Genomic DNA, 17622 nt, shown 5'->3' with positions numbered 1-17622 from the left:
TTCAAAAGAATCGTGGTGAACACTTGTTATGTGTGCTGTAATTTTCTTCTCTAATCACATTTCACGGAGAGATATTCTTCAGCTTTAGGCTCGATTAAAATTGTCTCATTTTAGATAGAGAAAGGAAAAGGAACAGCGTATTCAAAATACATTTGTCTTGTCTTTTTGATTATGCCTATACCACTGTTTCTCAAGTTCAGCAACTTTAAGATGGGTAAACTTCAACTGCCAGAATTCCTTAGCCACCAAGGGAATTGAAGTCCACTCATCTTAAAGTTGCAGAAAAATGCTGTCCAAGCTGTCTCCCTCTCAGGATTAAAAGAATGAAATAGTCTAATCAAAATAAGCTTACCCCCTGAAGATGTCATAAATTAGTTCAAAGTGCCTGCCTTTCCACCTCACTGCCTACCTCAGACTCTAATTATCCATGTCTGTCTGCAAAGACCTGTGTTCTAACCAAATCTAACGAATCATTAAATTCAGGACAAGATGATAGGCACTGCATCTTTCCTTTGAGCTGCTACCCTAATGTTTTTACAATAAGCTTTTCAAAACTTCCTGCTGAAAAAAGCAATTAAAGCTAGGTCTCCAATGTTTTGTTTTTTTGGTTTTTTTGCAGGAGTCCTTTTGTGGTTTCTTTTAAAGATATAATCTGCTATGGCATGGAAGCTTTTCCCCTTAAATGTATATTTCTTTTAATATTTTGTTTTGAAGCTCAGCGTTATTTGGTTAGAATGAAAAGCTGCATTTGAACTTTTCTTTAGTTCATTTATAGCTCCAAGTAATCGTATTCCCTTGAGACGCTTTCATAAACCTTCCTCCAGGCAGTCTAACAGCTAGAAGAGGAACTTCAAGAGAAGGCTCTATACATATAGAAAAACCCCTTAAGCTTTGGAGAACTCCCATATCCATGTTCTCTTGCTTTTATTCTCCCTCGTTCCCACCCACCCTGGTTGCAGTGGCTAGCCCACTGCTTTGCCAGTGTTTGCAGGCATAATCAAGGGTGTAACCTTTAGTTACATCCTTGATTATAGTGTAACTACAATTCTCATGGTGCCTAAGGATTTTGAGGACAAAATAAGCCTCTCTATTAGGTGGTTTGAGCAACATCAATGAAGAATTTACTAGACCAATACATTTATATATTTCTGCAGGTTTTGCTTATCATTTCTCTGTTGTAGTCTGAGGAACTCTCCTTTCCCAGTTCACATCAGAAAGGCCAAGGCTACTCCACATTTGAAGCATCTTTACCAAATATTGGTCTTGTCTACTAAACTAAGATAAAAGATTATCATTTATCGATTTATTAATTTATTAGTTTATAATTTACTTCTGTACAAGTGCTGTATGCTGTTTAAGTAAAAATGAATTAAGTGACTTACAGCAATATACTGCATAGACAGGAATAATTCATTAAGGGAATTTACTTTCCTTTATGATACAGTCTGAAAATAATAAGTAAGTCACTTTAAGGCATTTAAGAAATCTCCCAACTATGCTGTGAGCATGGAATTCCATCTTAAAATTCTTCCTAGAAATTTATGAATTTGAATCTCACAGTTTCATCTTTCCTCATGCATAGAATGTAGAAGGATTTTTTAAAGAAAAAAATTCATTGAACATTTTAATAGCAGTGGTAAAAGACAAGGTCTTCCAATGAATTCTCTTTCAAATCTGTCATTCTTAACAACTTTTGGAAAATGCTGCCGTGGTTTGGCTTCTGGATGGTGGTTGCATATGGTCTATGGGATGGGTTTGGGTTTGAATCTGGTGAGGGTGATTGGTGGTTGCGTCCTGTGTTGTTCTGGGTCCAGTGTTGGTTTTTGTGGCTGGGACTCGTTTGTTGACTAGGGCTAGTTTCCAGATGTCTGGTAGGTGGAAGGTATCATCACATTTATTCATGTTGTGGGGGTGTTTCTCTATTTCGATGGCTTCCCTAATTATTCTCTTGTTGAAGTGTTCAGTTTTGGAGATTAATTTGGTTCTTTAAAAATCAATTTTATGTCCTGTTGCTTTAAGGTGCTGGAAGAGGGAAGAAGTTTTTTCTTCTTTTATGACTGCGTTCTTGTGTTCTGCAATGCGTGCATTTATTCTCCTATTAGTTTGTTCAATGTATGTTCCTGCGCAGATTTTGCATGATATTAAATAGACTCCTTGGTTTTTTAGCTGGATCTTGTCTTTGGGGTTTCTTAAGATGTTGGCTATTTTTTGGTCAGTGCCGAAGGCTGTCTTTGTTGCTCACAGCAACAAAGCCAGCACTACACATACCCCCACCAATATTTATAGAAAGACGGGAGTTCCGATTACACTTTGCTCGCACCAGCCTGAAGATGGCAAGTGGGACCTCGTCGAAACATCGCCAAGATATATATATTAAAGGACCAGACAAATTTTGAATATTATGAATTTTACAATTCCTAATATAATAACAATTCCTAATATAGGAATATATATATATTTGTCTGGTCCCTTAATCAGTTTATAACTTATAAGTTAAAATCTTACAATACAATACAATAGCAGAGTTGGAAGGGACCTTGGAGGTCTTCTAGTCCAACCCCCTGCCAAGGCAGGAAACCCTATACCATTTCAGACAAATGGCTATCCAACATCTTCTTAAAGACTTCCAGTGTTGTGGCATTCACAACTTCTGGAGGCAAGCTGTTCCATTGATTAATTGTTCTAACTGTCAGGAAATTTCTCCTCAGTTCTAAGGTACTTCACTCCTTGATAGTTTTCACCCATTGCTTCTTGTTCTACCCTCAAGTGCCCTGGAGAATAGTTTGAATCCCTCTTTTTTGTGTCAACCCCTGAGATATTGGAACAAAGCTATCGTGTCTCCCCTAATCTTATTTAGGTTTTGCCATTTATTTCACATTCTTTAAGTTCTTCAGCTCCTAGTTATTTTTTCTTTTATTCTGGAATGAAGGTAAACTTGCCAGGTGGCTTTGCAAACATGTTTTTTTAAAGATCTCTATTAAACTTAAGGTAGCTAAATACTTAATTTCTGAAAGTGAGGTTAACACACCCAGTATTTTTAAAAAGATTTAACCACAACTGAGAGCTTGATGGCTTCTCTTTGTCTCCTATCTGGAATGTTTTGTCTCATTTTATGAAATGGGAAATAAAGTTTCTGGTCACTCCTTGAACTTTGACAAGAATTCATATATTGTCTCTTTCAAGAATTATATTTCATTGATATCTGTATGGCACATATAATCATGTTACTATATAAATTTTCCTTCATCTTTAAATGATGATTCCCATGGGAAGTGCAAAATAATATGAGTCAGGTAGTCTGATATGCACTGCACACCATGAATGCTTCTTCATGCTTTAGATATTTAAAAGAAATGTGATGTACTCCTGAAGTCCCATGTATAATAGACAGCTGGCTCAATTAATGGTTTAAATTCCACTCAACAGTTTATCTTGCCATCATAAATCAGAAGAAAGAGATTTTGCTCTTGCCTATGTGTCTCTCTTTTTGGGTTTTACCTATGAGGATTGCATGATCCACCAATCTTTCAATTCTTAGTAGAACCGTAGAGTTTTAGTAAACCTTGGGACTATATCTTTGACCTAAAGTAGGTGAAAATTCCATTTTTTATGTTAGATTTTCATTCTCAAATATGGTTCTATAAATCTATGAATTCAGTGGCACATATTTTTTGCGGGGCGAGAGAATAAAGTGATACTGAAGTGACAGCCAGTGGAAATTATGGCAAATTGGAGTTTGGTTTATTGCCATCAAAAGCCAGATATTAGGAAACAGAGAGGATATGAGTATGTGACTTGAATGTTTGTTGGAATTATGTGATGTGCATTCACATTTCATGAATAGAAATATCTCCTATATCAGTAATGCAGCCGCTTGTGCTCCTTTTATTGCAAAAGGTGTAATCATTGACTTCTTCCCTTATTCAAGGATAAGAGAAGGCAGATAACAACATGTATACACATTGTTAGCCTGAAAGTGATGCAACTTATCTACATAAGGTCATTGCATAATTGGCAGGGCTGCGACTACCAGCTGTTCCCACCCAAGATGAAATTCTAACCCCTAAACTCTTTAAGTAACCGTTGCTAATTAAACTTTCAGCTTCCTTAATTGCAGCAAGCTTTTGACAAGCTTTTATGTCAAGATTCGTGTGTATTTTCTCTTTTTTCCCTACCTTTCCCCTTCTATCGCAGTTTCTCTGAAAGAGCTGATCTCTCAAACTATGGTTCGCTGGGCACAGGAAGATCAGATCCAAGATCCAGAATTAGTTCGCATTATGTTTAACTTACTTCGACGGCAGTATGATAGCATTGGTGAGCTGCTGCAAGCACTGAGGAAATCTTATACTATAAGTGCTAATTCCGTGCAAGACACAATCAACTTATTAGCAGCACTGGGGCAAATTCGTTCACTTCTCAGTGTCAGGATGGGAAAAGAAGAAGAATTGCTCATGATTAATGGCCTAGGGTAAGAAATAAATTCTTTAATGCCTTAAAATACAGTTAGAACATTCAGCTTTATTGATTCTTAGTTAAAACATACTCTAGGCCCATTTGTCAACCTGATTGGTTTTGTTACAAGACTGTTCAGATAGTCATTGGTGCAGGACTTTCTGTGGCAAAGGTTCTCCAGGGCTTAAGATGCAAGATTTTTTTTTCAAACCACCTCTATTGATCAAATAACAACCAATTAATGTTATAACAGGCAAGTAACCTCCTTGTTTTTGTATTAAAGTTAGTGCATGCTGTCCCATGAAACCCTGAAAAATTAAGATGGCGACAGATTTTCTCTGCTATGTGACTGTTAAAAGTCAAAATTGACTCAAGATACATTATCAGTACTGTATTTCACAATAGGTCAGAACTATTCACCTGTTTCATTTTTCAAATATTGTCTGTGTTTTATTTCTTTTTTCCTTATTGCCTTTTAAAACACACATCTACGTGTGAAATTTTAAGGAATCTATTTATAAGAGAGTAGTTAAATCCCTCTCTTTCTGAGAGTCCTGATTCTGATTAAAAATGTGAACAGAACAGGTAAAACAAAACCCAAACCACATAATTCAAGATTTAATCCTAAATTCTTTTTCTGCTTTAACAATCTGATTTAGATTGAATAGAACTTAACTGTGCAAACCTTGTCACTTATAATTGAGCATGACCTCAACAAAGTTGCCTTTTTTATGACACTAAACTTGTAATCTGTTTTACCCCCTTAGAATTAAAATGTAGTCTAATATTCTTTTCTAATATGTTTTGAATTGCGGAACTAAAAATGGTGCTGTTGTAAAATAAATAAAAGTACTGCCTTTCACTTTTTTTTCACTTAGAGATATAATGAACAACAAAGTATTTTATCAGCATCCTAATCTTATGAGAGTCCTCGGTATGCATGAGACAGTTATGGAAGTAATGGTAAATGTGCTTGGAGGAGACAAATCTCAGGTAATTTCATAGATATTTGTGGTGTTCTATGCTTACTATAAGTAAGAGGTCTAGTATAAATATGCTATGCACATGTAATAAAGTGAAACAAGTGGTGCAGTGACCTAGAAGTGGAGATCTCGACTCACAACCAGGAGGCTGTTAGTTTGATCCAGGCAGAGGCAGATATTTCTCTCTCTGGGCACACTGAGAATATATCTGCTGAATAAAACTCTGCATTGGTGACAGGAAGGGCATCCAGCCAGTAAACACTCAGCTCCATTCAGTTAATAAGTCACAACTTAGTATATATAGTATACCTGCCTCTATGTGCTTTTCTGATTATGGGAGGAAGTTTGATAGTAACCGATTACATATTTTATTCTTCAAACATTTAGTTTGAAAATAATTTCCCATGACTTTCCCATGATCATCGGAAAGTAGAAATAAGATCAAAAGATTTCTGATACATTTTTCTAACATGTGACATTATGGTCCACTGCAAAGCTAATTACTTAAGTTTAAGATCATTGGCTGAACAATGCAATGCAATTATACAAACGTAATATACATATTGTTAAAAAAATGAAATGATTTTAATTTAATGCAGATAACAAAAATGGGAGGAAATTATACTTTCTCACGGAGGAAAAAATTAGACATGTTCGCATTTTTATTCTTTTCTCAGTCGCAATCAGATGATACAGTGTTAAAGTTAGCAGGGAAAAATCCTCATAAAATAATTGCCTGCTGTCAACAAGATTTGGTGCAATAGAGTACCATTTATTTTTTATTCAAGCTGCTGAATTCTAAAGTAATTTCAATGCATATACTTTAGGAGGTTTAATGATTACTGTGGTGCTCTGCAATTTGACATTTGAATGGTTGTGGCATTTTTCTCAAAAATGTAAATGACTAATGTTTTAAGATGTCAGAAAAAAAATTGCTAATGGCTTTGAGTATTGACCCAGACATGTCCTCCATAATGCAAATGCTTTTAGTATTAGATAAAAATTGCTGGGTTTTCACTTCTGTTACTACATACATAATAATGAAGAAATATTTTGAATTTCTCATAAATATTTGGATAGAAAGATGACTTCTCCAAAGTCAACTCATGATTTTGTTGTTGAGTAGAACAATCTTGAACCTGGGTTTTCAGTCCAATTCCAGCGCTTTAATCATTACATTATGCTATTTATAGGGCAAAGAGTGAAAAACATGTTGTACCTCCCGAGTATATAATGTCACATGATACATACTTCTTTGAGAGTTCCAGTAATTGTTTATACCAATTATACAAATATTATAGCATATGAAAATGAAGGCATCTGGACCAAAGTTAGAGACTTTTGACAATAAAAAATAATGATAAATATAATGCATCTTTCTAATTTTCGTTAGGGAAAAAAAACAAGCCAGAAATTAGGACAGGTTCCAAGATTCATATTTTAATTGTGAGGACTTTAAAGATAAGGATTTAATAATTAAGTTTACCATAACTTTACATGCAAATATACATACATGTATACATGCTATACATAACCTTTACTTGTTTTTATGAGCTAAATAGTATGATGATATCACAACCAAAGAAAAAGTAATCCAAAGAAATTAAAACCATGAGATACAAAAAGAAAAACAAATCATAGCTATAGCTAGTTACCACCAACACAATTAATTATACTTTCTGTATCTTCCTATAATTACAAAGCCTTCTTATGTCAGCCTTATTCATATGTTCTCTCTTTTTTCTTTACATTTTTACTTCCTATTTATACTGAGAACTTAGTTTTTCCCCTCCCCGTGTTATGTCCTGCTTACCCTTCCAAATTAGGCATAAACACAAATACTTTCACTACTTTTGACAAATGTTGATTCCTCACAATACACAACAGATTACCCAATATCTCTCTATCCATATGTGTACATCATAAAATTCTCCACCCATTCTCTCATTGGTAGTAAATATTTTCCCAAGATACTTACTGTAAATTTGTGTAGTTGCCCTAGTTTTCTTTTTGTGTGTGTGTATACATTGATATTGTCCATTCAGTTTTCCCTGTAAAACACGACCACCTTGTTCTTTGATTAATTTTCAATTCAGTTCTATTAATTTTCGGATTCACACTGCTCGTGACTTTGCATAAATATTCCCTGCAAATCATTCATTCAGCCAACAAAGTAACACCAGCAACAAACATGCTTACATTCATGTATCCAAAGAACTGTAATGTTATCAAAAGTATTGCACAAACATTCTTGGAGTGGCCTGATTTGCCATTCAAAAAGGAGGAAGCAATTGTGGCCCTTTACAGAATATTTGCTGAGAATACTCTCTCTGTTGGCAATCCTGAGTGGTCCCCTGATTTTTGCAGATTCTCCATTAGTATTATTAAAGTAATTGGTGCAAAGCAGCAGAGAAAAACTTTTTGTATGAATATTTAAATACAAAATTTGCAGGTTATTTAACGGTGTTTTTCTTCTGCAGATTGCTTTTCCTAAAATGGTAGCAAGTTGTTGTCGATTTCTTTGCTATTTTTGCCGGATCAGTCGCCAAAACCAAAAAGCCATGTTTGAGCATTTAAGCTACTTACTTGAAAACAGCAATGTTGGACTTGGTATGCTATTTAATTGTAATAGTCATTTGACTTAATTTGACATAACAACACTTTAGTTTGTAGCCTGCTACATGAAATCCTAATTTAACTTATTTTGCATATTGATACTCTTTTTTATGTAACTGGTTTGTAAGTTGTGCTGTAGATTAAAGAATTATAAACCCTCTAGAGCTTTTTACAGATCATATTGTAAAAGACATAGAGCATAATCCTATTGTCTCCACCACATTCAATAAGATTGAACCAAGCGCATTAGTAAGGTGGCTTTTAACTGACTATTCAAGATTAAAACTTACATATGAAAGATAAGGCATCTCAAGTGTGTTGAGAGCTGGTCAACATTTGAGATATTATATTGGTATTTTAATGTTACTAAACTATTACTCCAGGAAAATCCTAATACACACAGTCAGTAAGCATATATTTACAAATCTGGAAAGAAGACTCATAGAATTCTTTGAAGTTATATTTATGTCACATTTTTGAACCACTCCTTTTCTTTTATGTTTAAACTGTCCTGTTTGGACATTATTCCAGAACTACAATGATCTGTGAACCACAATTTCTATTTAATTTTTTTTAACTTTTGTATTATGTGTTTCTTTTAATGTTGTACGCCGCCCTGAGTCCTTGGGAGAAGGGCGGCATATAAATCTAATAAAACTAAACCTAAAAAGGCTCAGGCCTCTTTAATTATGGGGTGTGTTTGTTTTTTTGAAGTTCTGTGTTTGTGTATCCTAGGGGGGAAAAATCATGTGTATTTCATAAAGTGAAGATTATTTCATAACATTGCATAAGCAAGTATTTGCTGTTTACTGTTAGTTTCCAGCAAATACCTTCATGTGACATGTACTGTATAGTGACACAAACTATTATTTTGATGCATGTCAATTATTGTATGAGGTGGGAAAGTACTAGGTAGTGATTCTGCTTGAGCCCAGAAGTATGCTATTTTGATGAGCACACAACTTTCACAGTCTTTTGCCATTGGTATTTTATTCTTTTATGCAAAGTATGTTATGATGTTGCTTTATTATTTTATTATAATTTTATTACAATAAAACAATTAGGAACAAACCAGAAAAGTGAAGATTGATGAATCTCCACTAATTAAGCCATAAAATGCTGAGCTGAAAGCAAACCAACAGTCACAACAACAATCAGCAATCAGTGGATTCTCTCCATAACCATGAAGAAAAAAACATGAATGTTTAAACTTTAGCTAACTGCAAAGTAACTGCTGCCCTCTGCTGCAAAATGCCTGTAACTACATTCCTGATATTTTTAATTCTATGCATAATCATTTCTTTTTCTTCCAGCTTCTCCTTCTATGAGAGGGTCCACTCCATTAGATGTAGCAGCCGCTTCTGTAATGGACAATAATGAGCTTGCCCTTGCATTGGAGGAGCCAGACCTAGAAAAAGTAATTGTTCAACATTGTGTACAACTTTTCATTTTATCAAAACTTGCTCTACAATCTTGATGTTCTCTGATCTTAGTTGTCTTTCTTGCAGAATAGGTAACTCATCAGTGTTGAGAGACAAAGAAGTGAGTTTTCTGGCTGTTGATTCATAGCAGCTTTTCCTCTTACATAATGGGGCTTAGTTTTTACTTAGTATATTTATTTAGTATATTATTTATGTGTAGTATATTATTTATGGCTATTGTCACTAAAGTATGGTCTTCTCATAGCAGATGTGTTTAATTTCCTAATTTATATTATATTATGAAGATCCGATGGCTCAGTGGCTAAGACGCTGAGCTTGTCGATCAGAAAGGTCGGCAGTTCGGCAGTTCGAATCCCTAGTGCTGTGTAATGGAGTGAGCTCCATTATTTGTCCCAGCTTCTGCCAACCTAGCAGTTCAAAAATATGTAAAAATGCAAGTAGAAAAATAGGAATCATCTTGGGTGGGAAGGTGTTTAATCATGCCAGCCACATGACCATGGAGACATCTTCGGACAGCGCTGGCTCTTCGGCTTTAAAACGGAGATGAGCACTGCCCCCTAGAGTCGGGAATGACTAGCACATATGTACGAGGGGAACCTTTACCTTTATGAAGAATCAACATGAACCCTGAGAGGAAATGATAGGGGGCTCATGTGATTTCTTGAGTCCAGGCAACAAAGGGAGCTGGGTTTGTCCTGGAGATGCTCTCAAGCATTTGATCAGGGATTCCTGTGTTTGTGACTGTCCTTGACTGACCCCTTGGTTCATCCATAGATCTGTCAATCCCAGTCACTTTTTGAGAAAAGAAGAAAAACTTTATTTGAATTCAGTCCTTCCCGTCTGTTCATATTTTTCTCAGTTGTTGTCTCCATGGCTGTTGTCTCTTATGTCTGCTAGTAAATTTATAGAAATCAGTTTCTTCTGAAAACAATTTCCTATCTCCCGCGAAATTGGTTCCTTACATTTTTTTAGAAGCTTAAAATACATGTTTGTCCATGCATTTTCCCCTACTCAAACATATCAATATGTTGTTTCAGCTCACTTTCATTTTGATTGCTTAGAACAAAGCCTAAGATGATATTCATGTTTGTATTGAACAGGTTGTAACCTACTTGGCAGGCTGCGGTCTTCAGAGCTGCCAAATGCTTTTAGCAGCCGGATACCCTGATATTGGTTGGAATCCCATAGAGGGTGAACGGTACCTCTCATTCTTAAGATTTGCTGTCTTTGTTAATGGTAATTTATTTATTTATTTGATTTATATTACAGCTTTCTGTTTAAATTCAATTTAAACACCCAAGGCACTTAAGCATAAATATTGAATTGACATGAGTTAGGATTACACTGCTGAGATTTAATTTTCCGATTTATCCCTGCACAGCCGAATGAGAGCTGAAACTGTTTTAATAGTGTATAATGGCTGTATAGAAACATTTGCAAACGTATGCTAAAAACTTTTGTTGCTCTAGAGCAGGGGTAGCAAACTCAATCTCATTGAGGGCTGCATTAGGGTTGGGCTTGTTCTCAGAGGGTGCATGCGTATCTGGCCAGGGGTATGGCCAGTTTGACATCACCTGTTTTGCGTGCGCCTGAGGTGGCCTGAGCGCTCTGCCAGTGAAAATGCGCTCCCAATCTCCATTTCCAGCTGCAATGGCCTCCAGCAACTCTCTGCCAGTGAAAGTGGAGCCTGTGAAGGCCACTAATGGCCCTCCTGAGCTCTGTTTCCAGCTACGACGGCCTCCTGCTACCCTTTGCCAGCAAAAACAGAGCCCCTGAGGGCTGTGTGTGGCTCTCCCGAGCTCTGTTTTCGCTGGCAGAGGCACTGTGGGCTGGTTCTTCACTGTTTCTAGAGCAGCCCTGCAGTCCAGATCTAAGCATCCTATGGGCCGGTTGGAGGCTGTGGACTTTGAGTTTGACACCCCTGCTCTAGATAATAATCTACTCTATATAGCATATACTTGTACAAATTAGAATCCATTTCATTGCACCATGTATATAAATATACATATGGCACAGAAGAATAATGTTTGGCCAATTAGATAAGAGAGGATTTAAATGCAGATAGTAATTATATAAAGATTAGATGGGTGTAAAATGATTACAGGGGCCTCTGGATTGTAATGGCGCAGTCTGTTTGCAAGCACACAGGTGCCTAATGGTCTGGCAAACTGAACCTCTGACTCCTGTGGGGAGAGTCCTACATGGGTCCCCACAACCTCCCTGTACCATTCCCATCTCCAGGATAAGGATATCAGTATTCTGCTGTTGCACATACTATTTCAGCACAAGATCCTCTTTGTGTTAATTTTAACTTGATGGGCTGCAATTTACTTTGCTTTCTCAGAGGCCCACGGGATGCTTGATACTGTTTCCAATTCACAATTTACACATTGTTAGAATTAAAAAAAACCCTCTTATTCCATGTTTTTCGATATTCTTCAGTTCCTTTTTAGAAAATCCAAGTTCTTTCTCCTTCCATAAAATAAAACACATGCAAAGATCTCAGAGTTTAATAATGCAGTTTTATGGGCAAAAATTTGAAGACACTGCAAAGACTACCAAGATGTAATTTTCACCTGGATCTTTTTTATTTGAGTTTATATTTTGTCAGGATAACTGTGTTCTGTGTTTTGTGGGTTTCCAGGTGAAAGTGTTGAAGAAAATGCTTGTGTTCTTGTTAAGCTTCTTATTCGACGTCCAGAGTGTTTTGGCCCTGCTCTGAGAGGAGAAGGCGGAAACGGCCTGTTAGCCGCGATGCAAGAAGCAATTAAAATTTCTGCGAACCCAGCTCTAGATCTTACTTCTCAGGGTTGTAAGAGAAAATTGTAAGTGCATGTTATCAGAAGGCTAACAAACTAGGATAAAGAGTAATCTTAAATAGAAATGCCAGAAGTGCCTTATCAGTGCCAGCTGCTCCATAGGATTTCAAACAGGACTGTTTCCCAGCCGTGGCAAGAGCTTGATTTGGAAGCTTTCATGCTCAACATATGTCTTTCTACTCATCATTGTATTTTTTTTTTGTAATTCAGAATATAAAAATCTGGTGTAGCAGCAACTCTGGCAATATCGAGATGAAGACAGAATGAACTTCTTCAGTGTTTTCATCCACTCATTTGTCTTATGTAGCTGACTGTATTGTTGAGATAAAAATTTGACAAAAAGAACTGCAACGATAATTGTGCAAATTTACTTTGGTTATAGTTCATTCAGTTTTATTCATAGCATATCTCAAATTATCTATAAAATTTAAGATTAAAATTTAAGGTTTCCTCAAAAGCCAGAAAGTAATGAAAAGCATTAGGTATGTTATACTGTATAAAATAGTACATGTGCATTATCAGTTATGGTTGATCGAACTGTCCATCATATTAGACTGAATTTGGCATTTTAAATCTACATGTTGAGTACAACTCAAGGACCTGAGATAGGCAGACATTGTTGGATGATGTTAGAGCTACTGTTGCAGGATGTAAACTGTTCCAAGTAAGGCTGCGTTCTGCAACTGACCTAGGATAATTTTTTCAATGCCAATAGTTTTCATGTGGTGCTCCAGGTGTTTTGGGATTGTACCCATGGCACCTATTAATGTGGAGCTGGTATTATCTTTGCTTTCTTTTTGCCACTTTTTTGCCATTTTTGTATCTTTGCAATGGGTAAGCACCCTTTTCTTATCATTACACTGCTTTAGTTAGTTGCCTGCTATGTGAGAATAATTAAAAATATGACGGAAGTAGTATTTGAATTAGTGCAATGATAACGATGTCAAACTACATAAAATTTTATGTAGATTTTTATCTCCTATATGAGACAAGTAATGCAATGAAATATCTATAAGGGTTAAAAGGACTTAAAGCGCTCTGTTTCTCTATTCTATGGTCTCTCTCATTTTGGTTCATCCAACAGAGAGAGAAAACTGACATTTTCCCTTTTTCTATTATTGAAAAAGATTCTCTTTGTAATCTAACTAAGCATTATTAAACTGGTTTTACAAAAATCTAAAAGTTGCTTAGAGAAAGAATATTAGTATGAAAATCAATTAGAGCACATTCTATTCTTTTACACCTGCTACTTCCCCACACAAATTATCTTTACCTGGTACCGTTATAATATCTGAAACATGTATTATAATTATGTAAATTAATTGGGAAAAGCAGCTGGGAGAGCAAAGATGATTTGGAGTAAACTTATAATGAAAAGAGAAAAATTAAAACATAGCACTGACTGTAAATCACTTCTTTCCACAATATTTTCGTTCTTTCTCTCCCTCTTCCTTTTAAAGGCTATTGAGAATTCAGTACGTAAGGTTTGATTACTTTTAGAAAAAATACATCTATGCCAGACTACTAAATTAATTCCTCCTAAGAATTTACCAGTATATGAACTACTATAGGGAAACATAGCAGCAATTTCATTTGGAATGTGTTCTATTTACTTACTCTATGTAAGTTCTAAAGAAATAGAATCAATTTTAGTTTAACATTTTGTATTTGTAACAATTTGCTGTTCAGTTTAACATTACAAAAAACTATGAAAAATATACAATATAAGGTAGAAAGGTAGTTGAACTGCTTACATTAAAGAAGATAAATTGCTTAAAAACATAGCAGTACTTTTTAATTTTCTAAATAACCTCAATATTTATTTGTGGCTACATGGTTTCTTTTTACTAGTCTAGAAGATGATGAGGAAGAGGAAGAAATAGTCCACATGGGCAATGCAATAATGTCTTTCTATTCAGCTCTCATAGATTTGCTTGGCCGCTGTGCACCAGAACTCCATGTAAGTAGCCTTGTTATTTCTGTAGGAACAGGAAATTTAACACATGAATTTTCTAAATTATCAACACATGAATTATTTCAGTTCAGGCCCACCTTCTGTGGTGGATCATTTGTATTCCATAAATATTATAAATTTATAATTTTGTTAGAAGAAGAAATAAATTCTATCAAATTAAGATGCAGTAATGGAAAGAATTGGGAATTAGAAGGAATAAGGTATAAGGAAAAATAACTCCACTGCATTCCAAGAAAATGCACCATTCTCTCTTGACTGGTAAGGGAATGGATATAATACGTGGGAAAAGTTCTGAGTTTCTTCATCAGAACAGAAACATTTAAATCTTGTTGATGTGACCATTAAGCTGTCTTCATTTACTGAATAAAAAACAAGGTGCTTAGGTTTAGGGTTGAATGGAAGCTATTCTAGCAAAGATCTGTTAGATAAGGGAATTTGCTGCACAAGGAGCTTTTATATATTTGCTTATTTGTTTACTTCAGGAGTTAATGTTACTCCACACTAGTTCCTTCTTCATTTAGTACATATATGATCTCAATAAAGAATAGGAAACACGCGGCTTAGTTCATATATTCTTACTGTTACCTACGGACGTACATCGCACAGATTTGCATGTTCACCGCTGATTGGTTCGCCAAGCGGCTAGAAATTTAAAGCACTGTCAGCGGCTGGCTGATCTGTTGGAGCTCCTTAAATAGCCTGCTGGCAGTTCATAATGCAGCAGCTAGAGAAATAAAAGGTTCTGAAAGTATCCAGAGTCTAGCTTCTTTTCATTGCGCACCGATCTAACACTTACTAACCCCAGGTACAAGGCTGATAGTGGGAAACATTCTGAATTATAATAAAGTAATTCTGGAAGGCTACAATTATGTTTTTTCCTCTCTCCTTTTACTCCAGTCAACCACCCCCCCAATCAAAAAATTCCAATTGTTCCTATTGTTTTTTATTGCATATATCAGTATATAGCAGTAATTTTAAGCCACAGAAGTATTCTTTCAAAATCACTATTAAAATAAGTCCCTATATTTAGGAAAGAGATCTTAATTCAGTGGAAATCAGAGTGAGAATGAAGAGACGCTCTACTTTATTTATACAAAAGAAAAGTTAAATTACATTTAAGTGGATCTTCCCAAAATGGATGTTAAAGTAGAAAAATCTGCCTTTGTTGCCATATTCTAAGGAAATCTAAAACATTTAATCTGGGGGAAATCACTAGAGGGAAAAAAATAAATTGCTGTTAGGTAAATAATTTTTATAGAATATTTTTATCTCTTAGTGTTCTTGAATATTTGTAAAAAATAAGAAAACATTTTTGTGAAGATAATAAAAATAATATCACATTCTTTTACAGCTTATCCAAACTGGGAAAGGTGAAGCTATTAGAATACGGTCAATTTTGCGTTCCCTTGTGCCAACAGAAGATTTAGTTGGGATTATAAGTATTCCTTTAAAACTACCAACAATAAACAAAGGTAACTATGAAAACCATTCTAACTCGAGTTGGGATGGAAAATCGAAGTGGCAGATTGCTTTGTTTGATCTCGTTCATAAAGTCTCCTTTATTAATTTTATCATATTAGAATTATGTGCCAACAATTTTGTCTATGGAGATTCTCAGTCATCCAGGTCATGGTTGTCCCAAAGATGCTTTTTTCAAAAGGCAATTAGACTTTCTGTTTTTTCTTTGAAGACGTTTCACTTCTCATTCAAGAAGCTTCTTCAGCTCTGACTTGATGGTGGAGAATGGAAGGATTCTTCTATTTCACCACCATTCCTTCCTTCCAATCCGCATCATCCAGTCAGAGCTGAAGAAGCTTCTTGGATTAGAAGTGAAACATCTTCAAAGAAAAATCAGAAAGTCTAGTTGTCTCTTGAAAAGAGCACCTTTGGATGCCAATAATTTGAAATGAATAAGGATATAAAACATTCTTCTTCTTGTGCCACATCCATCATTGGACGTTGGCGATCATGTTGGCAATCCTATTTTTGTCAACAGCTGCATGAAAAAGTGTTGCCGAGTTTTGTCCAAACCAGTCCCTTAGATTTTGAAGCCATGAAGCCATAAAACATTACAAAGTGAATTTAAATTGTATTTAACCAGCTGGCTACATAAATTATATAATAAAGTGAACATTTATTTTACATAAACAGCTTGATTATGTACTTGTTTTATATCCCAAGCCATGGTCTATGTAGAACTATATTTGGAACATTCTAGACTTTATTTATTTATTTGTTTGTTTGTTTGTTGAATTTATGTTGCTGCCTATTCATCCATAGCAACTTTGCTTCTTACTTTCTTCAGTTTTAGCTATCAGTTCTGTAGACATCTTCTTTGGGGAGACAGCGGTTATTAATTTTAAAAAGTCAGCTCAGTGTGAATAGATGACAGAGTATGTTTTATAGAAGTGTGAGAATCATTCATAGGAGTGTTGCACTTTAACAATAATCCCAGTAGGCTATCTAAACAAAACAACACGTATAAAATACTTTCCTAAATTTCATCAAGCATGTCGTTTGTTTACAAACTTTTGTGCATCAGTTTTTACAATTAAAAATAAGATCACTGGTTATCCATCAAACATAACTAAATACATCATTATCATTGAGCATTATGTGTTCAAGTTACCGCTAATATTAATCATCCATAGAATATACAATACTTATAGTGTGGCCTATTCAACTCCAGAAATAGTTTCCCATTGCTAATCCAAGTAGTTGTTGAACATTTCAATTCATATATGTATCAATTATTCATTACATCATCATTAGTCCATTTAACATATAAAAATCTTTCCAATATAACATCATCAATACTTACAATTATACATAGGATTCAAATAATCCCATTCTTATACATTGAATACATTATTGTCCTTTATATATATCATATGATCAAACACTCTATTTCATAGCAAAAAAAATTTTCATAAGGATATCTTCTGTATATTGAAGTTCTTTAATGGACTATACCAAATCTACAAGACAATGTGACATCTTGACACTTGGAACAGCAGGTTTGGAGAGGCATTTTGGTGTCCTGGGGAAGATAATTGATATAAATCCTATAAAATGCATTTGTCTCGAATTTTCTGGTAAAAATGTTTCCCAGGACTTTTGTGTCCATGTGTTTGCACTTCAGCAATATCTGGTTGGAATGCATTTCAGAAGTTTATTCTAACTTATTCCCATCATGATTTTTACCCTCACTTCTTGGAATTGTAAAGATGTAAAACAAACTCTGTAGAACATTTAGAAGCCATAGTACAGTCGTGGGTTACGACCAGTACACCCTGGTATGGGCATACCGGTGCCTGCCGGGAACACCAGGTACC

The 17622-nt window shown here is 35.2% G+C and overlaps 1 protein-coding gene across 1 annotated transcript in view; it reads left to right on the top strand.

Annotated features, from left to right (window-relative positions):
• RYR3 (ryanodine receptor 3) overlaps positions 1–17622 on the top strand; it is a 249476-nt gene that overhangs the window by 109003 nt on the left and 122851 nt on the right. Inside the window, exons 39-46 of the mRNA XM_032213643.1 lie at positions 4195–4468; positions 5331–5445; positions 7916–8045; positions 9365–9468; positions 10594–10729; positions 12138–12318; positions 14164–14272; positions 15639–15759. Coding sequence (XP_032069534.1) covers positions 4195–4468; positions 5331–5445; positions 7916–8045; positions 9365–9468; positions 10594–10729; positions 12138–12318; positions 14164–14272; positions 15639–15759 — 1170 coding nt within the window. The remainder of the gene's footprint in view (positions 1–4194; positions 4469–5330; positions 5446–7915; positions 8046–9364; positions 9469–10593; positions 10730–12137; positions 12319–14163; positions 14273–15638; positions 15760–17622) is intronic.

This window comes from Thamnophis elegans, chromosome 1 (genome assembly GCF_009769535.1).
Source record: "Thamnophis elegans isolate rThaEle1 chromosome 1, rThaEle1.pri, whole genome shotgun sequence".
Lineage (NCBI taxonomy): Eukaryota > Metazoa > Chordata > Lepidosauria > Squamata > Colubridae > Thamnophis > Thamnophis elegans.
Note: the sequence above shows the minus strand (reverse complement) of the source record. Positions and strands in the feature narration are given on the sequence as shown.